The sequence below is a fragment of the Cheilinus undulatus genome, linkage group 8 (genome assembly GCF_018320785.1).
Source record: "Cheilinus undulatus linkage group 8, ASM1832078v1, whole genome shotgun sequence".
NCBI lineage: Eukaryota > Metazoa > Chordata > Actinopteri > Labriformes > Labridae > Cheilinus > Cheilinus undulatus.
The window spans coordinates 11868080-11891741 of NC_054872.1; the positions used below are offsets into that span (position 1 = coordinate 11868080).

Genomic DNA, 23662 nt, shown 5'->3' on the forward strand with positions numbered 1-23662 from the left:
TCCCAGTCTGCGGGGTGTGAGAATTTCTGATGATGATGATTATATGTATTTTCAGTCAAGGGAGGTTCAATGTTGACATTTTAACATAGACTTGTTTACTTTAAGGACATGATGTTCAGTCCCTGTCAGTGATCTAAGAGAATCATTTCCCCCTTCATGCTCTTTTCACACATACAAACTTAAAGTAGAGGGCTCTCCTCTGCATTTTTACAAGCCTGAAGCTTGTGTGTCTATTGTTAGAAATGACTTTTATACACCACTAAATTTACATGACTGAACTGTTGTTACAGCACTCACACATAAAAGCACTGTCTCTTAACATCAGAGGCCTTCAAGCTTGAAACTGGTATATCATACTAAAAGGGAGAGCCACTGACTGCAACAAGCAGGGACATATTAAGAGCAGATTTCTTCACATTTTGGTTTGTGTAGGCCTCTGTGTTATGTAAGTATACAAGGTGGTTTAGCTCTTGGTTTCTGTCTGACCAACTCTTTTGTCACCTCACCAACATCTCATCTTAAGTCCTCAGTATGGCTGTATAGTGAGTGTTTAAGATTAGTGACACTCTGATTCTTTGGCAACTGATTACTACTGCTGATTTTTATTAAAAATACATGATCAATATATCAGAATTAATAATTGTAGACACAAATGTATTAACCCGTGGTTAATACTCTGGTGTGAGCAGTCAAGAAAGGTACTGTATGTAGTGTGATATAATTATAGAGGCTAAATGGTTTGGCAATATAGTGTATGTTGAAATTCAACAGAATTGTAGTTTCTTCACTTTTTAAGAGACCACTGACAATATTTCATAAATGTTCATCCGTGAATAAGGATGTTCGAAAGCATCTAGTTCCATATTCAACAAAACGCTCGTTTAAATTTTGTTTAACTGACTAGTCTAAAGAGGAGAAAATCCTTAGAAAACAGTCAAATTCATCACAGGGCCATTGTGTCTGACGGGGTCTGACGTTAGCCCAATATATTCTCTACAACAAGGCTAACATTACAAGCCAGTGCTGCCAGCCTTTGTTCCTCTTTGCAGAATAATATTGTGCTTCGATGTGTAGCCTCTTTTCACTTCGGGTGGAAGTTAAACATGAGTTCAACCCTCAACTGAAGCTACAGCGGCCTCTAGAGGCGGGAGGTTCATTACAGTTTAAAAGAGCATTGTAGACCGGGATTTCAAGCCTGTGTTTATAAAAATGATTGGTAATTCGTTTAACCGACTCGTAAATCCCGCGCCAGCTGATTTGATAAAACCAATTTAACCATTTTAGAGATTAACCACTTGCATTCCTATCCGGGACCTCTCCAAGTTAAAACATTTGTAACTTGCTGTTTATAATACGACACACTTTAGTTTTCCTGACAGTTGTCATTTTATAAAGATCTCCGTGGTAGTTATGAGTTTGCAGGGAAGGCTGTAAACACTAAAACAATCTAATTACAACCCAAACCTATTAACAGTAGAGCTGAGAGAAAATATTTTGCAGTGGTCTGTTAATGTTTTTAGAGATGTATACTGTACATGATGTCTGATAAATATGATTGCGCTGTAGGTTTCCTTGAAGATGTGTGTGACAGCTGATGTGTTGCTGGAGTTGAGTCCATTTTTAAACTACAAAGCTGTAAGGTTTATTTTCCAACATTGTTTTGGCTACTGTTGGAGGCGATGTGATCAAAATGATTTCATACTACACCTGGAGCTTAGTAACAAATACGATTCATCCCACTATAAACCTGCAGCCCACTCTGTGATCGAATAAATCAAGTCAGCAATGGAAATCCCCTATAAATCCAATAATAAACACCACGGCTGACCTTGATGCCAGGGCAGTGGGCGAAGAAGGCCTCAGGGCTTTGAGAGTGGTAAAGGGATCCGTGGCCGACACATCCCCATGGAGCACGAATGGTGAGGTTACCGCAGTCAAACATGTTGCCAGAGCGGTAGCGATACTTTGCTGCTTCATTGACTATCTGGAAAGACAAAATGAAAGGGAAACAGTAAGGATTCGCAAAAAAATAAGTTATTATTGATGATAGTTAGCTAATTCCCGCCTTGTTGCAACATCAAGAGCAGAAAATGCTTCTTTGTAGGAAGACCATAAGAGCAGTCTGATGAAAACATCTTGGGGTTTTTATGTGTAGGCTGGTTTAATCAAAGGAGACTTTATTAAGCTAGTAAAAACCTTTACAAACAGAGATTTCTTTTGTTTTTTTGAGTAAAGACCACACTAAAGGACATTTGATTTGGGCTTCGTGATGGACACATCTCTTTCAGTTTTCCCTCTTGACGCTTTTAAAAACACTACTTTATTTTTAACGAGCACATTCACCTCAAGTGTTCGGTTTCTTTTAACTTCTTCTACAGTTTTCTTATGGTGGGTTTCCTCCAAAAAGGTGTCCCAAGTTTTCCTCTCCGAGACTCAGGTGGGCTGTTAATTCAGCTCTAATGTCTCTCTGAGGTCAACTTGGACTGCAGCATTTTAAGTGAGAGCACAGACGGAGAGAGAGGGAGCCGACTCAAGGCCCAAAACAGATTAAATAAACTGTTTAGCGCCATTGCAGGAGCTTCTAAGAACCTGTCTCCACTGTCACATATTCTGTTTAACATTGGCCTGACAAAGCGAGGACTCTCATTCATCATGTGGAGGGCGAAAGTCCACAGAATGACACTACAGTCAACATGTATGCAAGGTGAAACAGCAGCACTGTCCACTCCTCTGCCTTCTCATGTCACATTCATCTTCCACAGGAGAGAAGTCATGGAAAAAGGCTCGTTTTATTTAACAAATTTTACTGTGCAAGTTTGTAAAATATGAATCAGTGGATAAGCAGAGGTCTGTTTATTAAACACCTGCATGAAAGGAATACAATGTACGAATAAGACAGAAGACAAGTCAGAAAAATAAATAAAATCAGGAACATTTGTGGGTGCCACGATAGCAAATGGAAATCATTTATTTTCCCCTATTTTCCTAGAGTGTTCCTGTGGATAACAAATCTTGTATCTCATCACTTCAACACAAACAAAACCAAAGAATCAATTCTGTTTATCACAGCTGTAACACAAGGGGAGTCACATGAGTGTAAACCAAACATTTATTAAGTTATGTACTGCGAGAATTGATTCACTTAGATCAAATGGCTCAGGTTTAGATAGACAGATAAGATAGACTAGATACTTTATTAATCCTGAGGGAAATCCAGGTTTCAAAATTCTGGTTTAGATATTACACTCCTTTGTGCACGCATATAGAGACGACATATGTGGAGGTTTCATAACAGTTTAAAGTGGAAAAAGTGTCTAGAGCAGTGATACTCAACCCGTGGCTCGTCAGTGACCAGTTCGGCTCTTTTAAGGCCTTCTTGAAAAAAAAAAAAAATCCTCCTTAAAATTCTTATGAGTGTAAACACTGTCTTCAGTAAAGATTCATTGCAAGCCACACAACACAATCCATTTTCCACACAACGAAGACAGGCTTTAATTGCCAAATTTAAATGAAAGCTTTTATTAATTTTAATCCGTATAACTGTCAGGTGTGTGCTGTCTTGTATCCAAACTGAAGTTTTGTTCAGCCACTTCCTACCATTGCTCTCCCACACTTGTATTTTATGATGGCTATATGCGTCACCATCAATGAGTCTAACACACAGGGATCACATGTTGAGATAATGTAATAGCTAGAGCAAACCTGGGTGCTTTACTCTATCTTTAATTATACTGATAATAAATACTGTAAAAGAATAGAATCATAAAACCATAGCTACAAAATACAAGGCAGGGTGGAACGATGCGTCTGCCAAATAGTCAACCGTAATTCATCAGCTCTTTGAAAATCGGCAATGGCATTTGGATTGGAATAACTCTACCAGTAACCTGAGCTCGGACATTAATTTTAACTTTAGGTTCATCTTTTTTTCATTTTATCAGTCAAAAACTTTTTTTTACTAGAGTTGTAAGTAGGGCTGAACGATTTGCAAAAATAATGTAATTGCGATTTTTTTTCCCCCAATTTTGCGATTGTGATTTAATATGCCATTATTCTTAAGTCAATCTCATGTATTTTTAGAGAAATTAAAGCAATGAATAATTCCATAAATAAGACCATATGTACCGAAAACAATGACATTATTTCAGAAGCAATTAATACATAGTAGCATGAATCTCAATATGGGGGTGCAACAGGCTTTGAGCTATAAAGGAGTCAGCTGGGGTGGGGGAGGTGAAGCTGGCTACCAGCTGGGGTAGGACTTTCATGAAGTAACGCTAGGCTTCATCAGTTTAATTTAGAATGAGCTCACTAATCTCTGCAAAAAATTGATTCATTACACTGGTATTTTGACACATTTCAAGTTAAAGAAATATTGCAACTTCTGCAACATGTAAATTGCAGCAGGCTATATTGCGATTTAATCTAATTTGTGATTAATTGCCCAGCCCTAGTTGTAAGGATGCCAGAATTTTGAATTTTGATACAATACTAGCAAAAAAAACCATTTCGTTACCTGTTTTGATACCACAGAAACAAAAAATGGCCTCCTATACTGCAAAAACTGCATAATTTAGTGTAGTATTTGTTTTTTTTAAATTTCAAACCTGCACATAAGAACGGGTCACTAAGCCACTTATTCCCCAAGTGTGGGTCGGGACCAGCCAGAAAACATATGATATGACATACAGATGTTGGGTCACGATGGCTTGTACCTTCTAAAAAGTTGGTCACCAGAGACAAAGTATGGGAAACACTACACTTAACAGTCAACACGTACCTTAACACACACCTGATATTATTCTGTTAAAAAGTGCTGGAAGCTACAGTCTTTATTCTGTTACTCAGTCATGAGACTTACTTTTGCTATCAGTTCCCAAAGTCTGTCTTGAAATTGGTAAAAGGAGTTTCAAATACGCTACTCTGCAGACTGGAATCTGCTGCAGGACAATTTGTGTCTGGGGATGCTGCTCTCTCTAAATCTTTTCAAAACCAGATTGTAGGTGTTGGAGGAAGATGCTTCTGGTTGTAGATGTTTTTGGCTGACCGTCGTGGTCAACCCTACCCATGGGTGTGTATGTGCCTACCTGACTGAGTGACCATACTTTCAGAGCTGTACAGAGTCGCACTATGGGCTGGGTTTAGTTTACTCAAGCTGTTTCTAATGGCTACCTCCAATGCCATGACTACCTCAGATGTAGCTTTAGCATAGCGTCAGTTTTACTAGAACTGGACCAGGTCTCTGCATGAAGTGAACAATAAAAACAATAGTAAAAGCTTTCCATGGTTTTAAGGAGGTTTTTCTTCTTCTGCAGACTTGCTTCGGCATGACTACATGATAGTTACAGGGAAAGGGTTAGTTGCTGTGTGAGTGGCTGTATACAATGGCTGCTAGTGTAGTGATTAGCTCGGATAGAACTGGACAACATGTTTTCATTGTGTTGCAGAGAGCAACACAGAAAGCTTTCCGTGACAGAAAATATGTTTTTGCTCTTCTCTAGGTCTACTTTGGTTGGGTTTGCATTCGTTTTGCACAACTCCCCGGCCAGCCTTGGCATCATTTTATTCAGAGAAGCTCTGCCATTAACAATCTAAATCAGCGATAGCCTGTCAGCCCAAGAGTAGCGCATGCACACAATATCGTTTTCTCTTGTTGCTCTGATTGACCCGTCATGAAGGTGGCAGACAAAACATTCCTCCAATTACATTTTGGTATGTTTTTTGAAAAGTCCTGCCCTTTCCAAATGCTTTCTATGGGAGCTTTCCCAGATGAATTTGAAGCACATTCATGCAACTGATACATGAAACAGTTTATCATGTGTGTCAGGTTAGCTGATTACTGCTGACAGGGCTTTATGTTTTCAACTTTCTGGGTCCTTCAATTCTCAACCAACAGACATAAGGGACAGAACAGTTACACACCCGAAAAACCAACCACTGCCAAAACACACAATTTAGCCTGGCATTTCAACAGGCATACCAGATAGTTGCGGTCAGCCCTATACTAGGTATTATGGCTTTGTGCTTTGACTTGGGATTGGTTTTAACTGCTATCAGTCATATGCCATATCTTTAATGCTTGTGCTACTGCTCGTCCTGACCAGGACACTCTTGTAAATGAGATTCTTGATCTCAGTGGAGATTTTCCTGGTTTTAAGAAATTCAAATAAATACACTATTTGTAGTAGTAAAAGGCAAAAAAAGATTGTCCTAAAAAGTAATGTGTTGGGCTGACCTAAAATAAATTATTTCCTCTAATTCATCATTAATGAACCAGAAGAAGTTGATGCTGTGATTCTGCCTCGTGTATGTTTTTAACTCGTATATAGATAATTTAATGGGTGTCTGTTTTTATGCAGAGCTGTGAGAATATGCTTTTTATTCAAACTCTTACTTAAAAATGTCTATCAAGAGGATCCCAGATGGCTGCAGGTAAAGGAAAGCTTTTTGTGGACCAGGAGACTTAAGAAAGTGTATATTCATTGCACTTCATTTATTGCTAAAGTGTATATTTGCTGACCACTGAATGAAACAGCTGGCAAGGATAGAGATCGTGATGAAGGGCAGAGTGGGGAGGCACGCTGCGTGCAGAAAAGGGCACATCTTTAGCTTCCATCAAACAAAGTCCTAAATCTTCTTTGCAGCATCTTTTGGTTGAGATACAAATGTTTACTGTTTTTTATTCAAACACTTTAAAATGTCTATCAAGAGGATCACAGAAGACTGCATTTGGCACAGCGCATCACAAAAACACTCACTCTTCAAATCCCATCAATCCACAGATAAAAAGTTCAATTAAATTGTTTACAGTAAAAAACAAAGGAAAAGGAAAAGTAGAGTGTAACAGCTGTATAAGTGGATAAAAACGCACACTGTAAGGAAATAAAAATTTCATATTGCAATTCCGGTGGCTACTGTAGTAGCAGTTATCAGTATTATATCTCTTGCTGGATAAACCAAGTCTGAGAAAGCATACCAAACATGGTGACACCATCACAAGGCTTCAAAATGTCTCCTCAACAACCAATGGTGACATCTTGAGACTAAGTTCTTCTTTTATACATCTATGGGTGCTGCATCTAAAAATGTAATATTCCTCCCCCTACTTGTGACTTTTCCAATAAATGTTTTAGGGTTTAAAAAAGACCACCTCATGCATTCTCTCCTTTAATGATGAAAATATATGACTACTAATACAGTTCTCATCATACTTATGGTGATGAAAATAGGACAAACAAAATGTTTCCACAGAGTCTTTCAGACAGACAGGGGATTCATTTTGTGATCCAGAAGAAAAGGTTTGCATATGACGGCTGTTAGACATAATCTGAAGTCCTCAGGTGCACCTTTGAAAAAATTTCTTTCCTTGAGCTTTCAGAAAAACAGTTATCATTGGAAAGAGTAAGGTGCTTTATTCCAGCAATAACTGTGTGATATCTATGTGTCCCAGGGTTGTGACACTGAAGAAAGAAGTTTTGATGCATAAAGCAGATTTTAAGAGTTATGTCAGTGAACTTTGATCTCACTGCTGTCTCTTCAACTATACACCTTCTAGGCGCCTGTGAAAGTGATATATGTCTTAAAGACACGTTCTTCCTGGAACACATTCACACTTGACTGGAAATCATATTAGAATTTTAAACTTTAATACATTGAATTTTTGTTTCTCAAAATAAACACTTAATGTCCTGTTACACTTCAAAAGTCTGTCATAGACCAAGAGAAGAGAGCCTATCTTTGTTGCCACAGCAGTGAGTGCATTATCTTATCATCTTAGTGGATCACAGCCACATAAACTTTAGCTAGTCTATTCATTAAATTTACTCCAGCCCTACTCTCTTTAGAGTCCCTGAAGGGAGTTTTTTTTTTTGCTTTCTGCTGATTTTCTTTGAAATTTTAAATATCTATTCCAAAGAAAGTAGTAGTCTTTTTTATTTATACAGTCATTTTTGTATTTACATGGTAGAATTCTTTCTTGAATGTAACACTTGTACAAAGAAAATGAAGCTTCATTATTTAATCACAGTATTAAAGGCCGGCTCAGACAACATGACAACAGACAACAACTTTCACATACTGTGGAAGAATTGCTTCGCACATCTATTTCTTAGGACAGGTGCAGCGGAGGGTAAAGTGTCCACAAAAACAGTTCAAAGAAAACTCCATCAGGACTTCATGAAGGTTTTACCTGATTAAGGTCTACTACCAAAACACTGCAATTAAATACCCTCATTTTACAATCCTGACAGTGTGCAGCAGTTTTCTTTGAACATACTCCATATGTGCCAAATTCTTGGTACACAGTGGTTTACTTCAACTGACAGTGCATGCATTTCTGAAGCTCAGCCCTCAGCTGGAAACTAGAGATCACAGGATCATAGAAGAACTAAGAAGTTGCGTGGGAATAGTATGACTAAGCTGATTTGCTCCTCACTTCCCTTACTTTTTTGCTTCTACCATGGGTGATTCCGGGCTGCACTGTGGTGCAGGGGCTAGCGCTGTTGCCTCACAGCAAGAAGGTTCCTGGTTTCCGTCCCAGTCGGGGCCTTTCTGTGCAGAGTTTGCATGTTCTCCCCGTGCACGCGTGGGTTCTCCTCTCACCACCAAAAACATGCTCATTAGGTTAATTGATCACTCTAAATTGGCCGTAGGTTTGAGGGTGAGCATGCCTGGTTGTCTGTCCCTATATGTATATAGCCCTGTGATTGACTGGCGACCAGCACAGGGTGTACCCTGCCTCTCGCCCAATGACAGCTGGGATGGGCTCCAGCCCCCCCGCCCGACCCCTAACAGGATAGGCGGTATGGAAAATGGATGGATGGATGGGTGATTCCATTACAGAGTTAAAGGATTTAGGTTTTGTAGAAAAGACGTGTGGCCTTCCACCTCAAAATGATCTTTATCTAGTCCATGGTGTCATGTACCAAGTGATCTTTTAACCAACTAATGAGCTGTGGCTCATGCCACTGGATGTGATGTAATGATGATACAGTGATGAGATTTACAATCAGGAATCCATGGATTGTGTTGTATTTTGAAATTGGCTGGATGCTTTGCACGTTCTCGTTACAGTGAGGGTTGATCTGTTCGATGAAAATAGACCCGACGCGTATAAAGTGGCATGAAGTGTTGCTTCTCCACCAAAGATGGACCTGAAAAGGCAGTGATTTGCTCTGAACATGAATTGCTGTGCAGATGGAGTATGTAGAATTTTAGGGTTAGAAGCTTTGAATCTTTGAATTTTCATCATAGAACTGTCATCAACTTCTGAAGAATAATTTTCCTTGGAAATCACATTTCAAGTAAAAAGCATTATGTTTTCACCACCATTTATTCCCGTGGACCATGCAAAGATTAAAAAAAAGAAAAAGGTGGAGCACTAGACGTGGACTTTCACATCAATCTCCAATCAGAAACAGCCCAGGCAGCTGATGGTAACCATAAACTAGTTTGTGTTAATATTAAGGCAGTCAAGGTTAATCACATTAATCACGTTTAACTAAGATCCACAAAATTCGCACTTATTTTATTGAATCTCAATTAATCTCATGCTTTATTGTCCCTTCAACACCCACATGGTTAAGCCACATTAGCATCTCCCTGCATCCACAGTGATGTAAAATAAGTCCACCACTGCTCCTTAATGTCTCATTTCACTTTAAAAAAATCAGAGACAGCTCAGTGGATGAGTCAAAAGTCATTTGTTATTATGCTACATGACATTCAATGCTCACTTACATCCTTTCAATCCATACCAAGTTTTTTTTTCCATGGTTAAGTTCATGTTAAAATATTCCATCACTAATAAAAGTGTATCTGTTTCCAAACCGGAAGTCAATCAGTCAATTACTCATAGTTTTAGATGGTGGAAAAATCCAATATGACATTTAAAAATTTTTTAAATGTAAATTAGTGGAATTTTAAAATTTACAAAAAAACAGATGTGATTAATTGCAATCAACTACAGAATGTTTGAGATTCATTATGAATAACAATTTAAATGTTTTGACAGCCCTATTCATTACTGTCACAACTGGAGCCAGAACAATGGCTGAGGAAAAAAGACAAGAGTGGGGGGAATGTGATTTATGAAAAACTTGTTGTGAAAAGCCTTTCTGTCTCTCTGTTTCAATATTTGTTTAAAAATTGCGAGTAATATTGCCATCACAATGTTACTTTACATCAAAGAATGCCAGACATCGCCACCACTTTCTTACCTGGTCAAACGCAGGGTAGATGTAGTCAGCAAACTGGATCTCAGCAATGGCTGTGGCACCAGCGACAGCTACACCGATACCAAATCCCACAATTCCCTGCTCACATAGGGGAGTGTTGAAGACCCTGTCCTTGCCTAAAGAAATGGTAAAGAGAAGAAAAAGTTCAAAGATTAAAGAAAGGCAGCTCACATTTTATAACCTTAGACAGAAATCAAAGTTCACAGAGAGGTGTAAAGTTAAGTGTTGTAGCCACTCTCAGCGCTGGGATCACTAAACAGCCCTTTGTACTGTATTATTTATTTAGGACCACTGACCACAATTGTAGGGGGTGTCATATGAATAACAGGGTTTTCTGATAACAGAGCAAAGCCCACATCCCACACTTGAATGATGAGATTGCAAAGAATCCTCTCTCTTAAAATGCCATGCGGGCCAAAAATAAATGAAGTGACAAACTGACGACTCCTCCTCAGCTGTAGCTTACCAAGCCAGCGATGCTTATACAACCCCCACAAAGTAAAAACTGAGGAATTCTTTTTCTTTTTTTTCCACTCTCCACCCTGTAATTTGAAAAAGAGCCGCAGGAGTGGGACTCTATATTTGGGTAGAGTGTGTTATTTTTGCCCTCATCTTTGTGTATTTGCCAATGCAGGCTTTTTCTGTTATGCTGGGAAGCGTGTGTCTCTGCAGTCAAAGTTTGCCCTTATGCGCCCTTTTGCATGCTCAGAAAGTTCAAGAAGCCACCAAAGCCCCAAAACCTCTCTGGGGGTTGATCAATGAGGGATTAAAATTAGCTAAGTGCTCCACTGCTAAGAGTTAAGCAGACTTCAAATATGCAGCTTCGTGAGAAAGTGACATGTGAGAAATAGCACTTTAGGGCATACTTATATTCAAAGCAATTTTTACGTAGTCAACTAATGACAAGAAAACTACACCCAAATTATTTCACGTTAACAAGATGTGAATATCAGATGCACCCTTGTGTTGATTTTGGTGCTTCAGTAGTTCACATGGCTCAAGAATGCGTCCCTGAATAGACATGAAGTTTGGGTAATTTTTATTGTCCAGTCTGTCTGACACAAATGCTGCTTTTAGTGTAAAAGGCACACATGTCAAAGGAAGAGCTAGTCAGAGCACAGGGTCAATGCGTGCGCTTGTTTTCAGAGAAACAGCCCTCAGACGTAGCAGGCACACAGAGACGGGAGGGCTGAATCACCAAGGTGAACGCATCCGCCTCGTGAAAAAGCCATTCATACAGTGTGTCCACTCTGCATTAACCTCTGCTCTGTATAATAACAGTGGGTGGCAGAGGTGTGCAGCATGCTCTCAGCGTTGAGAGGGATATAAACAGCTTAGTGGTTGTCATTGTACAAAAGAGATGAGATGGAAAATAATGATCCATCTACAAAAGGTCAACACTTCTGACGTCAATGAAAACAAAAACACAAAGCCAGCTTCAGTAGACTTGATTTTAGACTTCCTGCTATTGAAAAAGAAAGTGTACAGAATAGCCTCAAAACAGACATACAATGAAATATTATCATTTGATAAAACTTTCATACCATACAAGAAATGAAAAACATACAAGTCAAGCTTTTACAGGACATGAATTTGGATGAAGACACACTAGACTACTTAATGCTTTTCATTTTGTAAATCGGTTGCCCCCTGACTGTGAAAATCCTGGAAAAAAATTTGTTTACAAAGTTCTCCAATTTAAAAAAAATGTTTTGTGGAGTTTTTAAACCACAAACATTTCTTCTTCTCAGCCATTCTCACATTTTAAAAAAATAGTAACGTTTTTAAATGTTATTGCCATGTCTGTTGTTCTTTCCACCCTCGTGATTTATGTCTTTTTTGTCTGGCTGTCAAGAACAGAATTAAACTGGACATTCCAGCTACTCTGACTAATACTATGAGAAATATAAATCGTAATAAACAGCAGATGGATTCTTTTCTGTAGTCTAAAATTTCAAAGACAGTCCCAGTAGAAGCTTCATGTCAGTTGGCATTATCATTGTTTTCTAAAAGGACCTCAAGACCAAATGGCAACCTTCGGGAGAACATACAACCCAGTGGTTATGTGCGATATTTACTATTTCAAATGTTCAACCTCCATGGTATAATGTAATGAGCATCAGGCTAGAAGCCATCATAATCAGTTCAATCCAGTTTAATAATGTACTTTATGACGGCTTCTAGCCTGATGCTTATTACATTACACCATGGAGGTTCTCAGCCGAGTTATGTAATTGTGTCTCTGTACTTTAACAGAGTGTAATTTTTTCTTTTTTTTTGCAATCTACACAGTCATATGTTCTTGTCCAAATCTACATGTGCAGGATTTGTTAAATTTTACTTAACTTTATAATGAGGTTAAAAAAATAGGCACTATATCTTGAACATTTGAAATTGTAAATATCGCACATAACCACTGGGTTGTATGTTTACGTGTATTTTTGTTTGTCCTTGAAACATGTTCACGTGATGACTCTTTAATCAGATCATGTGATTGCCTATGTGATTACCTTCACCTGTATATAATGAGGTGCTCTGCACTTGTCACTTCAGTCTGGTGAAGAGCTACTCTGCTCGAAACGTCACGTTGGCGTAATTATATTTTTGGAGCCCTGCAGTGTGCGTGACGTCTTTCTGTTCTCTGTCAGTCTCCTTTTCGGCTCAGCACCTGCCCACCTAAGTTTGGGTGTGCGTGTAGACTTTTTTATTTTTCATACCTTTTTTCTAATCCTCGGGAGAAAAAAACAAAGCCCATGTGGAAGTAAAAGAAATCGCAGTTCCATGAGTGTCCACTTAAGGCTGACTGCAGAAACACCACAAGTCACATCCACATCCCAAGCACATTTTTACAAAATTAATAAACATATTTACAGCATGGTTTGAAAAAAAGTATTTTGGGGGCACAGATGGCATATGCAGGGCTAACAATTAGTTTGGAATCTAGGCCAGCTATGGGACGCACCAGCTGCAACCCAAAATGCCTTTAAAGGGGACATATTTTACCCTTTTAAGACAAGTTTATATTGTTCTCAGAGGTCCCCAAAACATGCCTGTGAAGTTTATTGCTGAAAAAACACTTCAGTATTGGATTTTTGCATGTCTAAAAAACCCTCTGTTTCAGCCCTTCTTAGAACAAGCCGTTCTGTGTCTGTGTCTGTGGCTTCAAATGGTTATTAACTGTCTGACTCCGTCTCTGACCACATCCCTCTCAAGAATGGATACAGCACGGGTAATATTACAGACACTTTTTCCCCAAAGTTTAGACTGGGATCTGAACCATCAATCTCTCAGTCCGTAGTCAGCAGGGTAACCCACTGAGCTATCAGCATCTCAGCTGGTAGCTGAGAGGATCAGTAGAGGAGGGCGGAACTTTCCTCCAAGTGGGGGAGGGCCAACCAAACCTGGGGGCAGGTGCTTAGGCCCCTGGTGAGGTCACTAAATGTAAAATCTGAGAACGGCTTGTTTTAGCACACATTTTCTGAAAGGTAGAGAAAGAGGGGGAGAGGGAATGGATTTTTCTGGTACTTGAGGGGATTGTGGACAGGCCAGGGGCACATATTTGTGTTAGAAAAGCCTGAAAAAGTGATTTTTGCATAATATGTCCCCTTGAAGTGACTGGTTAAATTAACTGAAAACATATCTGCAACATAATTTGTTAAGTGTGGACGTAAAGTCGCACTAAGTTTAACTAACATCTCCATGGTGCAGTTGAACATTAACATAACTTAAGTTTCAACTTAACTAGTTTCAGCATAGGGTTTAGTGTGGACTTTACATCATAACTTCAGACAGGACTTACGCCTAGCTGGTGCAACAGGTAATCCCTACAAAAGGATCCCAAATGAAGGTCCAAAGAGATCTCTCATATGTCTAATAAACCTCAAACGGTTTTGGATTTTCTCCTCCTCAACTGATACAAGCATGCTTCCACAGCCTCTGCATCTGTAAATGGCTTTTCCTTTTTACAAAAATCCATGCCACTGCTAGTAAAGACGATTAGGCTCTCTCTTGCTCTGCAGCAACAGAGACTTAACCCTACCCAGTAGTTGCTCCTTCCAAGTTGATTAACCCAAATCAACTTGTGTGTTGGACCCTCCCTGAGCCTCTCTGTTAGTATTTATCAGCCAGAGCCATATGACCACCCACTGATGTTGATGCTCCTTTGGCTGGTATATACACACGTGGACAAAATTGTTGGTACCCCTCTGATTAATGAAAGAAAAACCCACAATGGTCACAGAAATAACTTGAATCTGACAAAAGTGATAATAATGATAAATTCAATGAAAATTAACCAATGAAAATCAGACATTGCTTTTGAATTGTGGTTCAACAGAATTATTTTAAAAAACAAACTCATGAAACAGGCCTGGACAAAAATGATGGTACCCTTAACTTAATAATAATAATAATAATAATAATAATAATAATACATTTTATTTAAGGGTGCCTTTCATGACACTCAAGGTCACCTTACAAAAAGTACAAAAAAGTGCATTAAAACAGGCATTAAAAACAGGAATAAAAACAAACAGTAATACAATAGACAATGCAAAATATTTTGTTGCACAACCTTTTGAGGCAATCACTGCAATCAAACGATTTCTGTAACTTTCAGTGAGACTTCTGCACCTCTCAGCAGATATTTTGGCTCACTCCTCAGGAGCAAACTGCTCCAGTTGTCTCAGGTTTGAAGGATGCCTTCTCCAGACAGCATATTTCAGCTCCTTCCACAGATGTTCAATAGGATTTAGGTTTTGTCTCGTCTGTCCATAGGACATTCTCCCACAAGCTTTGTGGCTTGTCAACATGCAGTTTGGCAAATTCCAGTCTCGCTTTTTTATGAGTTGTTTTCAACAGTGGTGTCCTCCTTGGTCGTCTCCCATGAAGTCCACTTTAGCTCAAACAACGACGGATGGTGCGATCTGACACTGATGTACCTTGACCTTGGAGTTCACCTTTAATGTCTTTGGAGGTTGTTCTGGGCTCTTTTGGTACCATTCATATTATCCGTCTCTTCGATTTGTCATCAATTTTCCTCCTGCAGCCACGTCCAGGGAGGTTGGCTACAGTCCTGTGGATCTTAAATTTCTGAATAATATGTGCAGCTGTGGTCACAGGAACATCAAGCTGCTTGGAGATGGTCTTATAGCCTTTACCTTTAACATGCTTGTCTATAATTTCCTTTCTAATCTTCTGAGACAACTCTCTCCTTCGCTACCTCTGGTCCATGTTTAGTGTGGTACACACCATGTCACCAAACAGCACAGTGACTACTTGCCACCCTTTAAATAGGCCGACTGACTGATTACAAGTTTGTAGACACCTGTGATGCTAATTAGAGGAAACACCTGGGTTGAACATCTCCCTATGGTCACATTTTTTTCAATCTTTTCTAGGGGTACCATCATTTTTGTCCAGGCCTGCTTCATGAGTTTGTTTTTTAAAATAATTCTGTTGAACCAAAATTCAAAAGCAATGTCTGATTTTCATTGGTTAATTTTCATTGAATTTTTATTGATTATTACTTTTGTCAGATTCAAGTTATTTCTGTGACCATTGTGGGGTTTTCTTTCATTAACAGAGGGGTACCAACAATTCTGTCCACGTGTGTAGGTGGATGTATCTGCTTCATTACATTTATGCACTTTTGTATCTTTTGCATTGTTTTTACTTTAACCTCATGCCACTCTATTTAACTGATACTTGCAAGGCCACATGCCAAAACGCATCAGCCTTATGAAGTTGTTCTCTAAACCAGTGGTTCTTAACCTGTCCGGCCTCAGGACCCACCAGTTTGTCTTACGACGGATTGCGAGTTTCCAAAAAATTTTCAACAATGCATGTTTAGTTAATTGAATGTGTTGCAGATTGGAACATGACTGAACCAGAACACCTGATTAAAAAAAGAAAAGGGGGAAAATGACTAATTTTATACCCTCTTTCCTCATCATTATGTCATTTTTTGCCAGTTTTCCAGAGAACTTGTAAAATAACTTAATTATCATGGGAAAAGTAGCCATTTATTGTAAGAAGAGGAGATAAATTAGTTGAAATATTAATCAAACATTTAAATTTACCAAATTTCACAGTAAAACAGGGTAGAATGAAGGGTATCGATGCATGTCCAATAAGCACCTCAGGACTTCTGCCACTGTTTTTTTTTCAGACACCTAGTCGTGACCCACTGAAAACTGCTCCCAAACCCACTTTTGGGTCCAAACCCACCAGTTGAGAACCACTGCTCTATACTACAAGTCCAGTTGCCCCCTTGATGAGGATTTGGATAACCATAACCTGAGTGAATAAGAACCTACACGGACACCTAAACTAAAGTGTTGCTGGAGCTTTCCTTTTCCTCCATAGCTGATATAACTGCAGGTCAGCATGATGCTGCTGTACGTCAACAGGCTCGAGACCCGCTGTCTGCGCTCCACATCTGTTTCTCTATGTTGACCGAAAGTTAGTTTGAGACAGCATTATCAATATGGTGACCACTAGATTGGCTTCAGTACCAGCTGACATTACTCAAACTGTTTCTGTCTGTTTCTGACACATTACATTAGAAAAAAACTGATGCAATGAGTGACGGCTGTATGTAGTTTCTTCAATTTAAAGGCTCATGTATTCATGCTGTCACACTGTCACTTTGCCAAAGCTTAATGATTAGGAAAGAGCTTTCATGCTTTTCCTAAGACGCTACAGTGGCAAAATAAAATGTCTGCCTTGGATCAGTAGTATTTTTTACCATGGAAAAATCTGAAGCAATGATATCCAAAGCACTTTTATATTCCAAATTTAATACATCTGTAAAAGCTAATATCTGCTTTGATTCCTTGCTACTAATAAAATTTGTCAAGAAGAGAGAAGTATCAGTTTCTGTAGTATATAATTTAAAGCCAATTTACTCCTAATCAAACCCACATTTCTGGCATATTAAAGACCACAACCAGAAAATGCATCTGTTTCAATGGCCAGGAAATATGATCCAAAATCATCAGTGAGATGCATTCAAAAAACGTTTTGTACCAAAAATCACAAAAAGGGCCTTAATCTAACAGAATAAAACCAGTAACAGTTACAACAGGCAGTGATGAGCACTGACAGGTTATATACGTTGACTGTACCAAGACTATAAAACTACCCCACTACAATAGTCAAGGTAGTGCAAACAGATCCTTCTGGTCCTCTGGGTGAACACTGATCAGGAATATGGATATGACAGAGGTGATGGTGAGATTCTTTACAATCCTCTGCTGCCATCTAGTGGCAAAATCATGCAACACTGACAAGGGTGCAGGATGCTGATGCAAATCTAGTGATAGAGGTCATTAGAGATCAAGGAAAGTAATCTTACCGTATTTGTCTCTCAGACCCACTGTGCATCGAAATACTCCTCCAAAGGCTACGTCTTCTCCAAAGATCACTGCAGATAAAGATGCAGAACAGTCAGTGGTAAGAAGGCGTGTTAATGTGAAAAGTCTTGCAAGGTATTATCAAACTATGCGGACCCATCTTCAACCAGGCCTTTAATACCCTGAGAAGCCTTAGAGTCTTTGGTTAAAATTATACAGCCACATTCTACCCTGGATGAGGAACTCATCAGACATTGTTTGAATAACAGCTGGACTCATTAATGTGAGCAGGAGATTAACGTTTTCAAGTTTCTTTCAGTCAGACTTGAACACCTGGAATTTTGGAATGATTTAACCCTGATTAAACCATCTAAAGAATACAAAAAAGAATCCAGTTTAGACTTTGTGTCAGCTCAAATGTTTGCACGACATTACCCAGTACTGTGAAAGGTTTACAAATCCAATCTTTGACATCTCAAAAAGCTCAAACAAACTCATTTGGGTCATCCTGAATTTTTAAACATGGTTGATATAAACAATTTAAAATCTGAGTGATCGTTTCAGTATTTTTGAAAAGGGGGGTGTATCATATTTTTGGAAGTAAAGAAGGCAGAAAGAAATAAAGCTGATGAACATTTTAACCAACCTACAATGAACTTTCAATCCCTAAAACAAAGGGTCAGGACAGTGTTCAGGAGACTAAATTGTACATTGCAAAGTTAAATACATTAATCTTGTGCACTCTGAGAGCAAAATGAAGAGGGTAAATCTGTATGATGATGTTGTACTTAAACATTTTTTTTAACATTTTTTTTTTGCTCTTGTAGTACTTTAAGCCAGCCAATTTGATTAGCTAGTTGGAGTGGTTTCCTGATCTGATGACCTGTTAGATTTTACATTATATCAATTTTTGTCATTAAACTTTTATTGACATCAAAAAGCTTTTCACCCTTTCTTTAATAGATGTTCAATTTTATGTCTATAATAAAACACTGACTATCAACTTTTTTTTTTTTTTTCAAGAAAAAGAAAAAAAAAATCTTCAGCACTGCAGCCGGTCACATGGCTGTATCTGATTTGGAATAAAATTAATTTCTACTAGAAGACTGTGTGTCACACCCTTTATTTCAATTGACCCTTTTTCCTTAATTTATGCTGGAATTGCTTTTTTATTGTTTGTAAGACAAAAATGTAATAAATTATCTATTTCAATAATATGCAATTTAATGTATAAGTTATGTTAAGGACGCCCTCACATTTGGCCATATGTACCGTGCCATTCGTACCATGCAATATTCGTACCGTGCTAAAGCCCATTTGCCCTCCTCCTCTGTCCCCCTTTCAGCCCACACTCAGTATACATTAGTATTGTTTTTAAGGTTGTAAAATAGCAACAGATTTATGGGACATCTCATCTGACACCAAAGTTATTTCACCTGACATGGGATCAGTAGGCTACGTTAACTTTACACAGCCCAGTGAGGAGAGAGAGAGAGAAAGCAGTTCATAGCGGTTCATAGTGGAGAGTTATCGCTAATAGCATATAATCTGGAGCCTGATCAGAGTTCCAGGCACTTCTCCTGCTGAATCAAACCTGGACTTTTGAACTTGTATGAGCCCCTATAATTGTTCTTCAGCGTGTCTGCATCTGAATCTCCCTTGCATTTCTTTATGCACCATGAACTGTGTCATCCCTCTGCATAATTTTGGATGCCTTTCAGTAATGCATCAAACAAGCTCTCATGTCATAGAACAGCCTGTGTCCAAAGCAGGATTAAAGGTTCAGTTAAAATAATTTTTAACATGGCGAGTGCAATTTTAACCATCTGATGAGAGCTGGAGGTGAAAACGCCACAGGATTAATAAACGATGTTCCATCCAAACGTCAGCAATCAAGACCACAATTTGACTTCTTGATGACATGAAACAGAATCATAGGCATATTAATTCAGTGGATGATAGTATGGCATTATAATTCTATCTAAATCAAATGTGAGATTAACCCTGGCACACACTCGTCTGCGTATTTTGCAGACTCTCCTTTATGCACGTAGGATGAAAGGTGTTTGGTATCCTGTGAGCTGCTATTTGTGGCTCAATCAAGGGAAAAATCTTTATTTCACACACCAAAAAAACCTTTCGCAGTCTTTAAGCCTGGCTTTGCAAGAATCTGGTCAGAAAAATGGACTGGGATCCATTAGAACAAGGTCGTAGTAGAGCTGTGTGAAGTTAAATTCTTCAGCTCTGATAAAATCTTTGTAACTTGTTGAAATAAAAAATATATAGTTCTCTCTCGACCTCTCCAGAAAAAATCCTGCCATCTCTATCAGCCTGTTGAGCATGCAGCTGCCTGGTGTGCTCTGTGCACTCTGAAGCAGGCCCTTTTGTTGTTAATTCACATTGTGTCACATTCTTCCTTCATTTACATTCGTGCGGTGCCTAGGCCTACCTCTCCCATCCGTGCAGAATGAATGCACTTACACTGGTCAAACGTACTGGAAATTAGGCTGAAACAGGCCCAGGCACAGTACAGATGGCCTAGTGTGAGTGTGCCCTAAGTTCACATTCTACAAGGAATAACATTGTTTGTCCCTCTTTCTTTAATATAACTTTTGAGAAACAAAATCAGAGCAACCAAGTTTCTATGAAAATCTAACAAATACCTAACCTTGCAAAGCAGATGGCGCCCGTTTCCTTATTTTTCACTGGCAAATCCATCTTGCAAAGCTCCCATCTGAACCATTTGGGCCCGGTTAGAAAGTGACAGGACCAATCAGCAACGAGGGGCAGTACTTTCAGGCGCAGCAGAGTCGTGACATAAACAAGCAGCAGCAAGAGCTGGTGCAGTTGTGGAGGAAGAGATTAGCGTGGATGCTGCTAAAGCGCCAGTTTTATCAGAACTTGACAACATTTCTTAGTTAAAAGAAGAACAAAGAACAGCAGTGAGTTGTTTTCCTTTCAAAAAGGAGAAACCACCACTTTTCTTTTTGTGTTATTCCTCAGTAGCTGCGCACATGCAGCTCGATAGTGGCTACATCACGTGTTTTGTTGCTCTGATTGGCCCGTAGAGATGTGACAGACAGAACATTCACCCAATCACACTCCAATTTTTTTTCAAAGCCTCTGCCTTTTCTCAAACGTTTCCTATTGAAGCTTTCCCAGATGGATGTGTGAAACACATCCATCTGGCGTGTCAGATTAACAAATACCTATAAACACTGACTTTCATTCAGCTGTAGCTTCACATCGTTCACCTGAGTGCCTCTCTTGTCTCTTTCTGCATGCCTATCATGAAACCTCTCACATGTGTGCATACAGTGTTGGCCTTATGAAAAATGTAACTGGAAAGTGGGACAAATGAGACTACGGCGGGGGAAATTAGAGCGGTGTACCCACTTTATTTTACAAGTTTAGAGCATCACACAGTTAAAGCACTTCATTGCATAACATTGGTTTGTGTTATGGCCCAACAAAAAGGCCAGGCCATAATTTAGACCCTGGTAGATTTAGGTTTATGTAAAATAATGTTTCTGTGCGCAAAGTAAAACAACGTGAACATTCAAAATAAAACTAGGATCTTTGGAAAGCTGTGTTAAGAATCCCTTGCTCTGTTTAACAACGCTTGGGAAATACTTTTAAAAATGACATTTTCATAAGGGGGTTTCATCCTCATCTGTGCCTAAGTGGAAGGCCCTGTTACAGTGTGCATGGGAAATACTGGATTATTATTGCCTCACTAATATTATTCATCATGTTGTAGATACAACCAATATGTTGGCAGCCTCTTGCAGGACATTGAACATTTTTAAAAGGCTGTATCCAGCCTGAGGGTGCTAGATGAATATGCCTGCACTGCTCTTAGATGAGCTTAGTTCTGATAAATGGTAAATGGACTGTACTCTGATGGCCCTTCTCAAGTCCTTAGATGAGTGAAGGAGCTTTTGCACTGCATTTCACATTCTTTTATTCACATACTGATGGCACACTGAAGTGCTCTTCAGAGTTTACTAATCTTATTCTGCACGCTACTGGCTATGCCACAGGGAGCAACTTGGGGAACAGTTTATATGCAAAAGACACTTCCTTATGTGGGCCACAGGAGCTCAGGCTCCAACTTCCAGGAGAAGAAAGAGTATGAGAACATTTAACTCAAGTAGAAGTACAGTTGCTTTGATTAAAACTGACTTAAAACTAGACATAATTTCTCTATCAATCTACTCAAGTAAAAGGACAAATGCATGAATCTAATGTTATTCAAAATATTGAGGACTGAGTTGTTATTTTCGACACTTAATTGGTTGAAAGATTAAAGATGACTTATCCTCCACAGGAAAAAAAACAATAGAATATGAATCTCCAACCATGTTGCTAAATTAAATGCACATGTTTTTCTAACCTTGAGGTGCAACAGCAAATTGGAATGTAATGTGGAAACAATCCCTTTCCATATAAACTTTTAAGTGCCACGCAGTATCTTTTAGACCAAATCTAGCCAGTTTCATGTAGCTGGGCAAGCTTGGTCCTTCTCTTCCTGTCTGGAAGTTTTTATTTTTTATATTCAGTAGCAGATGCTATTTAAAATGTAGTGAATTACAATACTTCCCCAGAAGTACACTCAGGTAACAATAAAATTACTGATTTAGAAAAACTACATAAAGTACAAGTACAAAAAAAAGCTACAGAATTCCAGAAAAACAAAGTAAATGTAACTATTGTTACTTTTCACCCCTATCAATGGCCAACCTTTCTATGGAGACAGATATCATTCAACCTGACCTTTTATCTATTTGGGATTTTGAACTCCTGCCTTCTGAGCAGTGGCTATAAGCTGGCAAACTATTCACAGAATTTTAATGACAGCTACTAACTCCCTGATTCTGTTTCCTACCTGCTGTTGGATCACTGGCAAGAGTGTTATCCAAGGCACTTGTTACTGACTGGAACAAGTTCATCTTCTGGGTAGGACCTAAAAGAAAAAGAAGAAACATTTGTTTAAGGACTTGACTCAAGCAATTCAGTATTTGGTTTGGACATAAAGTATAGTCAACTGTCAAACAAAATTGAAAAGTTTTAACTTAAAACATGTTACTTAATGAGGTCAGCAATGGCAGCATCAACTTTTAAAATAGATTCTGGTATGAGCTGGCGTGAGCTGTCTAATACAACACCATAGCATGGCAAATATCCTGTTAAGAAACCATCAAGCTTACTTTAAGCCCTCCTCCACACAAGAATGTGTTTGCTTGCTGCATTAAGCTTGACTGTGCAGAGAGATTTTAGCATTACTTCCAGGCACAAACACCTGCTAAAAGGAAAAAATTTCTCCATGTTAACTTGTTATCAAACTTTAAAACATGGCCACATGATATAAGTGGCCTCACAGGCCAAAAGATTCATTATTTGAAACGCAACATCACAGGAGAGGTGCACAGAAATTGCAACCTCCAGTGCACAAACATGGAGTTGCCTCTCTAAAATTTGGGTTAGGATAAAATGTCTGCATGTTAGAAACTTTGAGATCTATTAATGATTTTTGGACTTGGTAATTGAACTTTTCACACCAAACATCAAATACAGCATACTAAGCACCCTATCTGCATATGTGCCAAAAGAAAAGTCTACATCGTAGCTTTAAATATTAATGTTAGTGCCTACAACCTGAACATTTTGCCTTCGCATGACTTTATAGGACAACAACACAGACAGCACTTATAAAGTATCCTCCATGATCACTATTCACCGTTCACAATGTTGGTAAATTACCTGTCGTACTGACAGCGACCGTTATTTTTACTTTTTCCCGTGAGTTAGCATACCTTAGCCGGCTAGCCATACACTCACCGTATTGTGTTGGGACGGGGTCAGGCTGGAAGGTAAAGTGCGCTGCATGTCTTCGTTGTGTTTTTGAACGAGAGCTGCAGCTCGGAGACAGTTTTAGCAACGTGGCACCAAACAAGCCCTGGGCCCCGGTGCCAACGCCGGAGAGAGAAAGTTTCGAGTGGGCACCTCGGATGAAGAACCGTGCAGCCGCCGCCATCACTGTTGTTATGGCTGACCAGGAAGGGCAAGATG

General features: G+C 39.0%; 1 protein-coding gene across 1 annotated transcript in view; it reads right to left on the bottom strand.

Moving 5' to 3' along the window:
* The window catches only part of bckdhb (branched chain keto acid dehydrogenase E1 subunit beta), a 98182-nt gene extending 74520 nt beyond the window's left edge, over positions 1-23662 (bottom strand). The window contains exons 1-5 of the mRNA XM_041792578.1: positions 23432-23662; positions 22479-22556; positions 17593-17661; positions 10218-10351; positions 1829-1984 (exon numbers count right to left, since the gene is read on the bottom strand). Coding sequence (XP_041648512.1) covers positions 1829-1984; positions 10218-10351; positions 17593-17661; positions 22479-22556; positions 23432-23627 — 633 coding nt within the window. The 5' untranslated portion in view covers positions 23628-23662. The remainder of the gene's footprint in view (positions 1-1828; positions 1985-10217; positions 10352-17592; positions 17662-22478; positions 22557-23431) is intronic.